The sequence below is a fragment of the Bacillus rossius genome, chromosome 6 (assembly GCF_032445375.1).
Source record: "Bacillus rossius redtenbacheri isolate Brsri chromosome 6, Brsri_v3, whole genome shotgun sequence".
Classification (NCBI taxonomy): Eukaryota; Metazoa; Arthropoda; class Insecta; order Phasmatodea; family Bacillidae; genus Bacillus; species Bacillus rossius.
The window spans coordinates 50,496,264-50,508,394 of record NC_086334.1 but is presented as its reverse complement, the minus strand read 5'-3'; the positions used below and the strand labels follow the sequence as shown (position 1 = coordinate 50,508,394).

The following is a 12,131-nucleotide window of genomic DNA, read 5'->3' as shown; positions in this document are numbered from 1 at the left end:
GTTAGTGTGCAATACGAGAGTAAACCGCACTAACATAGTTTTCGTGCGTCTTCGGGCGCGGAATGTTCTCAAAGGTTGGTTCCGGAAGTGTGTCTGCCCCTTCCCCGCGGTGACGCTGTCTCCTGGGGTGAGGAGGGGAGGGGTTGCGCCCCGTGTTGCGCGCGCAGCGTCGTCACGTGACTCGGGTCGGGCGGCGTGACGTCACGGATCGGAACGTGATCGCTCGCACGTACACGCCGCCGAGCCGCGCCGAGCCGCCGAAAATACGCGGTCACGTGACCTGCTGCAGTGACTCACATTTAGTGTGCATTTGCAGAGGCATCTGCTCTCTGTTTCCAATGCTACTGGCACTGTCGTTTCGGTGTGCTCGTTGCCAGATGTTCGCAAAGAGCACAAAACATGTAGACACAACTTTACAATTTATTTTAAAAAAAATTTAAAATGTACTTTAATAAAAAAAACCATTTTAAGAGGAAAGTTTGGAATAAGAATTTTGTGAAAACATTTTTCGTAACAGAAAGTCGCCATCTTGGTTTCAACCACTTTTGTTGTCATATAGTTTTTATATTATTTAATATTTTTGGCTCTGTTTGACCATAAGAGACAATCAGTGGAATGCATTGTTGTTAACAGCGACCGTTACAAATAGATTCTCCTGTAAAATAATAATTGGTGTTTAGTATTTACGATTTTTCTTTCATAACGCACCTGTACAATCTGTAATAAAACTATCAAACATACTATTTTATGATCTTAGAAAAATTAACAATATTAGGTAAAATCAAGAAAATGTACTAAAATTTCTTACTGTCACAGTTTACAAAATAATAATTTTAATAATTTTTGGTAGTAACAGCCTGGCAGTCGCGGGCACCATTGCTCTGTGCTGCAGTCTCAGCGTGAGACAGACTACATATACTTAGTGTTTGAACACCTGTGTGTCTGTCTGCTTGTGCATTCCAGCAGCCATGCTCTCGACAAGTAGCGACTGGACAAATTCTAGACTCCACCTGCTCATTGGCTGACTTGCAGGCCGTTATTTATAACACTGTATGCCATAGAGAAACCACAAGAATGAACAAGAAAGACGAAGATACATTAACACAAATATAAAAACAAGCCAAAATCAGCCGATGTCAAATGTATGAATGCACAGACAGAACAGGGAATTCCGTGGAAGGAACTAGTCGAAATATATAACAACACAGAAAAACACAGTGGGCTAACAAACGGCGAGACAGTTATAACAATAACAGAAAATACAGACAAACCACAACCTTAGACAACACAGCGACAAAACAGACGGACCCAACGATGCTATAGAAACAGATAATCTGGAGAACACAACGACGACGGCACATAGGAACACAATTGGCTTCCCAAGACAAACATTTGCTACGTTTTGGGGAACTGAGATCTTTTTCCTTCATGAAACACTGCTTTACTTTGTACACGGAAAAAAAAAAAACATTTTCTGTACGTTTACTAAAGATTCCTTTGGAAACCAGTCGCCAATAAATAGTACGTAATACTTCAAGAAATATATTTAAATTTGTACAACTCATGGCTATGGTTATTTTTGCATATATGAAATACGTTTTCGAGATAATTCGGAGTATTTCTTATGAAAATTGAGGCATAATTTTATATTTTAACTGATGTTTCATTCAAGAATTTTTTTGAAGCCATGGAAAAGATAATCGGATATTGGACAATATTTTGTTGTATCGGGCTTATAATGTGCGCAGGAACGGTTTGCATATAACTTTAACTATTGGAGGTACTGGGACAACACAAAGCATAAATGCTCAGGAAAGAATCGGAACCCAGTATTACTGCGAACACTATTTTGTAGTGATGCAATTGTCATGTAAATGTACATAAATACAAATATCTGTAATTTTATATTTCTGTTCCATTAAAAAAGTAAAGAAAATTAGTGTTAATAACTCGCAGACGTAGAAGAAATTGTTGGTAAATGTATAATCGTAAGTAAAGCACGGCTGGTGCAAGATCGTCTCGGGTTTTGCAACGCTTGCGCGCCAGGGACAGTTGGCATCGCGCCCGCCTACCTTCTGGTGCAACTTGCTTGCCGCACAGTTGTTAAAAGTAGCAATCCCTGCACCCGCTTCGTTCCCGTCGCTGGCCTGCCGCGAGGGTGCCGGCAGCGCTGTGAGGCGAACGAGACGAGCTCTCGCGCTGACACGTGGCGTCGAACCCGGAGCACCAGTTGACGACGATCTCCGCAGAGGAAACCGACCTTGTACAAGTTTCTCAGCTGATGCTGAATTCTGCATTGTAAAATCTGCCTGAAAACGGTTAAATATAACGGCTTTTCTTGAGCTCACAAATATTCAGTGTCTACAACTTTATCAGTTAATTTCCACCAATTTTGAAGTGAATTCTATGACATAGGCCTATACCTCGGATTCCTTCTGGGGTTTCATAATTTATATATTTATTTATTTACAAGTTAAGTGCCTGACAACAGTCAAAAGCCTTTAATAGGCAGGCACGTAAGAATCAATACAGTAAAATACACAAACACTACATCAACACGAACGTAGAGCACATAACTAGGATAAGCAGAGGACTAATACACTCAAAGTCAATCAATATAGAAAAAAAATGTACTATGTATAACTATAACACTATGGTTTTTTGTTGTTTCTTCACCATACGAAGAATTTATAATGTATTCATGGAAATTTTTCTCTTAAACAAAAGTGTCCCGATTTTTTTAATCAATAATTAAAATTATCTGTACAACGTTTAGCCAGTTCATGGCTCCTGTAATTTTTTTTTCCCTGGATGAACGGAGTTGTTCTGTGTTGAACAAAAACAACTTAATAATAATATTTGTTTGAGTGAACACGGGGGCAGTTCTTCTTGTACAGCGAGAGCACACTGCCAACCGCGGACAGCAGTCCCGCGCACACTTTGGGGTTGAAGTGAGGGCGGCATGCGTCAGCAGGAGCGACCGGCAACGTCCGCCACGTGACCCCACCGCTGCGCCGGAGCGCCGCCGGCGGGAGTCAAACTGGGACCGCCACTGGTCGCGCGGGGATAAAAGCGGCCCATACACTAGCGGACATGCTCGCCGACGTGACAACGTCTAATAAATCGATGAACGCCGGCTGCACGCACGAAAAAGTGTCCCGTTACGCACATTGTCCCGTTACGCTGTGTCCCGTTACGCTCATTGTACGCTTGCGCAGCATATATCTCTCTTCCACTTGATTGGAACAACCATCGATTTGACTTTTTTCGAGGCACATTAAACTTGAAACACTCCCATTCGTTTCCTACTTTTCCTATCATCGTCCTATCCTTAACAGAATAACACAGATCGGAAGAAGTTAAATAGCAAACATGTATAAAAGTTATAGTTAAAATAATCTCTTCGTTAAAGTAATAAACATATTTGAATTAATGAGTGCAAATAAAAGTAAATTCATCAATTAAATTGAAGATTTAATTTCATTTCTTCTTTGTATCCATACAAAGAAAGTAGTGATAATTCAAAAAAATGATTCAATTTTATTCATAAAAGTATGCAATCATTTCATCAATGTTTTATTATGACGTTGTCACGTTAAACTATCGTCCGTAAACCGACTTTACAGACAACCAATTTTTTTTTTACAAACTATTTTAAGAATAGTGAAAGATTGCTAAAACGCATGTTTTCAGAATAATATTTAGGGATTAAAACATCCAGTACAGATTCTTGAAAGCACTGAAATAAGTTGCATTACACCTTTATCTTCATTTCTCCGCCATATAATGTTATGGTTATCACCCAAATCTCATTAGTTGCCCTGTACACGACGAGAAGACTTCGTGTCAGTTCAGAGCCTTGCGCATAGAGGCGATACCGCGCTAGAAGCACCAGCTAGTGTTGCACTTATCATCCCGCCTCACAGGCGGCGCAGTTGTTAACCGCAAGACGTCTCCAGAAGGTGAGAAAAGGGTGAGATAAACCCCCTTCACTCCCCCCTTTTTTTTTCCTTCTCATCAGTATACACCGAAAACAATTTATTTAAATCGATGACATGAAGATTCGAGAATCACGCGTCGCTCGATCAGATAATAAACCTCTGTTACAGAATCCAGAACGAACTGCGCTCACGTTTGCTCGTCACATGTTCATACATTACTCCAACTCCTTCCCCCCCCCCCCCTCTGGTACTCCCCCCCCCCCCCCCTCACACACTTTGAGAGTCCAACGATTGCTCCAGCAAGACAGCTCGAACATCTTTTATGCATGCCTGGTCTTTTCAGGATTCACAACGTGTCTGGAATGTGCTTTAATTATATTTTCCTCTTGTTGGCTCATCAGATACGTTATATCAGCCCTTTTTTTACGACTGGTTGAAATTGCCACATCGAAAATAAAAGGACATATTTAGCTAGAAAGCCAAAACCTACCACGAAGATTTTCAAGGATTTGCATGATTGAAGCGAATGTGATAATAAGATCAAGATTCCAACAGTTTACAAACTCTCCTCATAAGATGCAACTTTATTTTCATTTGGGGGCCAGGCTTATCGTGAATTTCAGCAGTTGTCATTCCGTGATCCATATCACAAACCATGGCAGAACAGGATAACCTGTGTACAAACACAAGTACGGCGTCATCACACGTGAAGTCAAATACAACACACGCACCAGTGATAGACGTCTTCTGTATAATAGTTTGTAGTGCAATTTTCTAATAGATTATAAACCCTCTCTGATGTTCCTAATGATATGAGATTTCTGTATCTATATATGTTCAGTTAGTCTGAATACTGACGTGGTATAATTTTTTAAACGTAAAACATTTTTTTGGGGGGGGGGGGGGGGGAGGAATTTATTCGTATATATATATATATGTGTGTGTGTTTTTTTGATGAAAATTTTGTAATCCTTCCCGAATTTATAGCTAAATAATTACGAATTTCCAATATGGCGCCGAAATGTCAAAATGGCAGGCGTAACAGTAATAAAATGATTACTGCACTCTAGCGGGTAAAAATTAAACTGTCAATGCGGTATCGCACTCTAGCAGACGAAAACAAGATGGTGGCCTCCAGCAGACGAAAACAAGATGGCTGCCTCCAGTAGATGTAAACAAGATGGTTGCCTCCAGCAGACTAAAACAAGTTGGCGGGCTTCAGCAGATTAAAACAATATGGAGGACATGACATTATACTAACCAGTGATATATATGTACCTTGGCATTAGTGGTGGGTAGATCTGTCTGTCGGTGCTACCGTGGAGGAAGGATCTGTCGTTATTTTTTTTTTTTTGCCCTCACCGGGTTCGAATCGAGGACTCCGAGCTCCATGACGTAAGTGAATTTATAATTAAAATTTGATTAATGCATTTAAAATTTTCCCCAATTTTCTAGCTGAATAATTACTAATTTACAAGATGGCGAACGTGACATCATAATCCAAAATACCGGAATGTTTGTTATTAAAAGTTATTTTTTTTATTATTCTTAAAAAAATTCCCGATTTCCTAGCATACAAAATACGAATGTTTGAGATGGTGGCCGTGACGTCATAATCCAACTGTCAGAATGATTTATATTAATTGATTTTGATTAATTAAAAAAAATTCCCTATTTTTTAGCATAAAAAATACGGATTATCAAGTTGGAAGCCGTAACGAAGATTGAAACGGTTACGTAACAATTCAAAATGGCGGCCATGGCATCCTAATTGTTAAGATCATGACCTCAGCGGCTTATGGCGGCTTGCTTTTAGGACTCTTAAGCCACTTTTAGGAATTTTAAAGCCGTTGGCATTTTTGAGGAATAAAACGGGAAATTTTATTTCAAATCAGGAATTTTTTTTCTTAAATTAGAGAAATGTTTATTTTTCAGATTTTTTTTTTGAGATTTTTTTTGGCGGAATTAAAAAAAAACTGGTAGGGGGGGGGGGGTCATATTTCACCGACACAATAATTTATTTAACGCACACGTTAATTTATTATTCAGTGGTTTGCTGGCTTTTTGACGTGGTTGAATTTCACCGCGGCCCACAAGTGCCGCGGATCACAAGGAAGCCTGTCGGAGCAGCGTGGAGGGATCACCGCGAAGAGCCCGCTAGCCACCCCTGCGGCGCGCCACGTGTCCCGCCCCGCCGCGCGTGACCGGGCCAAGCCTCCCCCCCCATCCGCCCTCTGACAGCTGCCCGTCAGGGCGTTCTCTTTTTAGTGCTATACCTGACAGTGTGACTCCGTTACGATGACAAATATAACTCAGTAATTAGCTACACAATATTTGAGAAGTTATATATAACCAGCCGGGTGCCCGATGGGAAAGTATTTGGTCCTCATTTTTTAATGAATTACCAAAAGCGCTAATACAATACCCTTTTATTTATAAACAAAAGCCTTAACACCAATATCCATATTTATAACTTCAAAAATGAAAACCTTCCATACAAACTTTCATCCCCTATTACCTCCCTTTGGGGAGAGGGGGGGGGGGGGCGAATTTTCAAAAACCATTGCCTAGTGCCTACCTACGTTGTGTAAGGTAAGGAACTCCTAAGCAAAATTTAATGCTTCTTGACCCACCGGTATAAGCTGTGCGTTGTCTCTCTGTCAATCAGTGTTAGAGTTTTATTAAGTAGATAAAAATGTAAGCTGTTATTTAATGTGAATTTGTGATGTTATTAAGATTTGAAATTAAAATAGGGAGATTTTGGAATGTGTTTGGCCATTCACTTGAGGTACGCAGGTCTTCTTTTGGACTTAAAGATATTGTTATTAGCTGAAACACAAAATAAAATTAAGATAAAGATTTCGCACAGAAGATTATAGGCAATGAACGGGACCTCAAAGGCAACCATTCCTATTACAACACCACAGCTATTTATGTAAGTGGCAATACCATTGATAGAGCCAAATCTGTCAACACTTTCAGAGCAACAACAAACAGCTGTGCAGAAGTAATGTGTGTTGCATGACACGACGGCTATCATTGCATCATAGATATTGCATTGTATTATTGTGATAAGGTTGCTGACAATTTTGCCAGTATCTAAGGTTCTGAGAGGCTAGGTTCGAACATACAGTCGCCGAAGATCAAAACGTTATATTTTATTGTTTTAAGTGAATTTTAATATAAAATCTTGTACTTGTATACACAAATTGAACTCATAGCGAATTAAATAAAATAAAATAAAATAAAACCTTTGAAAAATTCCTACTCATAACGGTAGGTATTTAAAGAAATAATTTTAAATTCCAGCAATTAAAAGCGTTAAGTTGTTTACGATTAATTGAACACATTTAAATGTCTTGGCAGAGCTTTCTTTAAGTAAACACTATTTGTAAATTTCTGTCAAATAGGATGGGTGTATTGTCAGGCCCTACGAGGGTTAAATTTTGGGCGGTTATAAATGGGGATATTTCCAGAAATTGATTTTAAATTTTCCTATCAGCGTGAATGCTCTATAGTACGATGCCAATAATCTCACTGAAAGTGTAATGAATGTTTCGATTGGTGCGCCGCTGTTTTTTTTTTTTTCATTTTATTTAGAACATCACCGAGTGCCCTCTGACAGGCGATTGATTAAAAAGAAAATAAGACGAAAATTATTTCACCACTTTCCTCTTAAAGTACTTATTATGGCAGTTATGCGTTCTTAATAAATCAGTGTTTAGAACTATTTTTTAAAGAAGTACCAGAAACTACTAAAAGAAACTAATCAACATATCACCGAATAATATTTATAATAACGTAGACAAGGTTGGAAATATACCTTTTAATTAGTAAATAGGGTGGGTACTATACCTTATTTGTATGCATTTTCGTAACACTAAACAGTTATCTGTTTTTAAAGGGATTCTATTAATCAGTAAATCTAATTCAAAGTAAAAGGTTTCCTTTGTCGGAACAAGCTCAAGTAGCTAAATAACGTGAGTGCCATTAAAAGGTAATTTGGACTATCTGTGCAAGCAGGCTTCATGAACACCCACGGTAAGCTAGAAGCTAGGGTTGCTACACATTTCTCCCCCACGAAAAAAATAAAAGGCTGTATATTCCCAAAGTAGTGAGATATAACATTCAGTACACGTTCAAGATAAGGGGCCAGTTTTTTGACATGTGATTCTGTGAACATTCAGACTTTGACAACTAAGCATTCTTATAAAATTAAGAAAATTATTTTTGACAACAAACTAGCTACTTTGGTACTGTAAGAACTTATTATTATATTTAATATTGCACTATTCGGTTGTTAAGTCTGAACGTATATACGCTAAAGAACCTGCCGGAAAAGTGATACGTTCGTTATCTTGAACAGATTTTACCTATTTCAGCCCTGAAACAGAGGTTTTACTGACCCGAATTTTGAACTCTTAGTGGCCCGCGCGACCGTTCCGCCGGAGAGGAATTTTGGAATCCGCTCCGCCGGGCAACGTGACGCGCGACGAAGGCGGCCGAGCCACGGCGGAGACGCCCGAAGGGGCGCGCGTGTGGAGAGAAACGTGAGCGGAGCGGCAGGTTAGTCTATAAAGGCTGCCGGCGGCGGAGGGGGGTGGTTCAGTCGGTCGTCCGCCGCGGTCGCGTGAAGGTGTTTCGGACCGGCGTCCTCTCGAGTTTTGCGCGCGCGCGCTGGCGCCCACACAGATGCGAGAACATGGTGACCCACAACGCCACGATACTGGAGCAGCACCTTCTGCTGGCTAGCGACTTCGAGCAGCAGCCGCAGCAGGAGGAGCGCAGCGCCGGCGCCGACCTGGGCAAGACGTGCAGGAGGCGCAGTGTCCACAACAAAGAGGTAAATGGCACGTCTTCGGCACCCGGGGACTCCGACGAGTGGTGGCGCTTCTGAAGCCCGCGCGAGGGCTCCTGCAGTCGTCGCCGTGGTTCTCTAAAGTTCGCGTGTTCTCGGGTGTGCTGCGGTGGATTCGTTCATTCCGGAAATGGTGAGTACGGCACCAGCAACGCGTTTTTTTCCCTCCGCAGGAATCCACAAAACTACTCAACGTTCTTCGTTTTCCCCGAAAGCCAGCGTGTGAACCGGAAAGTGTGGCTACTTAGTGATGTGATATTTTAATAAAAGGTGGTCGGCAGTGGCATATCCAGAAATTCCTGAAGGATTAGTTGGTGAGGTAATCAGGTTGTGCTAAAATATTAGTGTGCCTACATAGAATCGTCGAAAAACTCTACGAAGTGTTAGTAGACATTAATGCAAGTAATATACTTTAGATAAATATCAGTGGGAGATACAAGAATTATTTTGGAGGGAGGAGGTGATTTTTTTAAAAAATTTGAACACATGTTTATATATAAAAAAACTTTCATATCTGTTGACACTAGCACATATGGACCTACAGTAGTAGCCGTTTGCGACGTGGCTTGTCACACAGTAACATACTATTTTCAGTGATGGTTGCGATTTCTTTTTAAACTTGGGGTCCCATCCTCCTACGTCTGATGAATACAGTGCTTAAAACTGAACTGACAATACCAAATTCTATGAAGGGGATTCAATTTGACACCCCCTTTTTTTTTTGGTTCGGAGGAGGTATCGGCGTCGTGATGGCGGACGAACACGGCGGAATCTTCCAGAACAACGCGGACGAGAAGCTGTTGGAACACGTGTCATGTCACGAGACTGTTGCGCGCGACTATTGTTGGGACAGCCCGCGTGCTGGCGCCGATCGCGCATGCGCGCACGGTCGAGCAGGCGGAACAATTTTAACACCTCCCCACTTCCCCCCCCCCCTAATCCGTATTTTATTGTTCCCTCAGTCACGGCGCGGCGGTGCGGACGGAACACGAGATTACTCAATTGAAGCGCTAAATTGGTGTCACGCGCTCCGCACGGCCGGGGCCCCGCAGCGAGCGTATGACCGCCGCGGCCGTTGGGTTGGCGGTCCTGTCCTCCCACTTTCTCCCGCTCCACGGAATTGCTGAGTCAGGTTTCTCGTCGGGATCTGGGTAATTTAGCCGGAAGCGTGCGCAGAATTTCATCTCGATGAGGAGAGATAGCATCACTTTACCTGCTGTTCGCTTTAAAATTATTTCCTTTTGTTGGTAAGAATGATAGATTTTTTTTAGGTTTTCCCAACCGGGGGGGGGGGGGGGGGGGGAGGAATGATCCCATCCCCCTCCTTTTGTACGCCCTTTATTTGCATTTTAATTTCACGGTTCGGTCTCATGCCCCTTTGAAAGAAATTTGTCAAAAATATATATTTTTTAATGTTATCTATTAGCGGTAAATAGTTACGCAAGTTATCGCTTTTCCTGTTTGAAAATTTCGTTTAGTAATACCCTTGCGAGAAAATTTGTGACATAGCAACAAGTACAAGAGAACTAGTATCAGAAAAAAATTACAGGAAAATCCATTCAGTCATAGTTATGACCAACACGGCGCGTGAGACAGAGTCTTCAACTGCTTACTCTGCTTGGTGACACATAAACACGTTTTCTATTTTTTTTTTGTTTGCTAACGCCCCTGATTCTTAGCGGAACTCTGATCGTAATGCTTCTGGCTTACGTGTTTAACTGGTATCAGCTCGCATCTAAGTACTACCACACGTAGCCGGAATTTGAACTCGGTACGTACTTCGCAGTCTTAACCAGCATAGTTTAGCGACCGCGGTCGCACAGACTGTACAAGTTAACGTAACTCTAGAAATGGCACAGAGGAACAAAAAAAATCTGTAGATGAATGCTGACTACTCATTGTAAGATTTCGTTCCGAATAAATTTTGGCTAAATGCTTGAAGTTACACGTATAGGTTTTGTCACGCGGAGTATGGTGGAGTATGTAAGAGAAGCGGGGAAAGGTTGTTTCTACGGCGAGATTGACCTTGAACATACAGATGTGACATTGAAATGCCGCCGTTCTCGTTTACATGATCCCCTCCTCTTTGAGAGGAAAATATGTGGGGGAAATAGAGATGTTTGTGAAAAATGTTGCTTGCGTGGAGGAAAATTAGCTTCTAGTCGATGATGAACAGTAACTAAGAGCCTCATCCCACCGAATTGTGGAATATCCACTATGACAACTCCACAGTCCTTTTCACCAATTACGTCAATTTCTCTATTCGCCTCAGCTAATTTTCATAGACTTATTATTTGTCTCCTAACTCTGTCCACTCCTTTCCTCCTTTACTGGAGACAAAGCTATTTTTCTGAGCCTCCGTATAGGTCAGAGCTGTTTCTTGACGGTCCTCGGCTCTTTATAGTCTGTTGCCTTAAACGCTTATTCATGTTGTAATATAGTAAAAATAAGCTAACTTGGTTACGATTTGTTTTCCTTTTGTTGATTATTTGTTGTATTCACTCAAAGTTTCATTTGAAATTTACGAACAATTGTGAATACAATTTACCCAGGGTTTTTAGTACATTGTAGGGTTCTGAGGTTTCTTTCTTTATCATGTTTGGAAAAGGACACAACACTCGTAAATCTTAATTCGGTGTAGTCTTCACGAAGATCCAGTTATCTGGAGCTAACGAAGAACCTTAGTTTAAGTGAACTCTTCGTTAAGGCGCCCGCCTACCTAGCAAGTGTACAACATTGCAGAGTGTTTGAAATACACATTTTTACAGAAAGCTATGGAAAATTTTCGAAATTGGTTTCCGTACGAAAAGAACACACACTTCAGGTATAGGCTTAATTTTAATTCGAAATGAATTATTCATTAAAAAAACATATTTTAGAATCCTTCAACATGGCCAAAAACGGGGTTTTCAGGCTGCAGTATCTTACAAACTATTCACGGGATGTATGTGGCACTAATATAGAGACATGCAATGGACCTTGATACAAAATATACACCAATAAAATTATAGGGTCACCGCATTGAATTCCGAGAGGCACTTGTGTTACTGCGGCATGTTTTGCACTTGTTGGCAGTCCATCACGTGGCGCGCTCTCAGCCGTAGAACAGCAATCTGCTCGTTTCCGCGGGGGGAGGTGAAAGATGAGTCAGGTTGGCGCGCCTGATGCCCCCTCCACTCTCGACACAGGGCGTGCAGTAAGCAAGCGCAGTTGCGGGGTGGAGTCGCTGCACGTGGCCGGATTGTTTTTATTTTACATCATTATGTTCAGCTGTTTCCTTTGAATATATATGTGTATATTTTTTTTAAAATGAAAGCTGTCGACGACGAACG

The 12,131-nt window shown here is 41.2% G+C and overlaps 1 protein-coding gene across 2 annotated transcripts in view; it reads left to right on the top strand.

The window, feature by feature from the left end:
* LOC134533165 (class E basic helix-loop-helix protein 41-like) overlaps positions 1–12,131 on the top strand; it is a 192,195-nt gene that overhangs the window by 149,573 nt on the left and 30,491 nt on the right. Inside the window, exon 4 of one of the 2 annotated variants that reach the window (XM_063370529.1) lies at positions 8,634–8,784. The exons of the other annotated variant lie outside the window; for it this stretch is intronic. Within the exon in view, the coding sequence (XP_063226599.1) occupies positions 8,634–8,784 (151 nt within the window). The remainder of the gene's footprint in view (positions 1–8,633; positions 8,785–12,131) is intronic. 2 annotated transcript variants of the gene reach the window in all.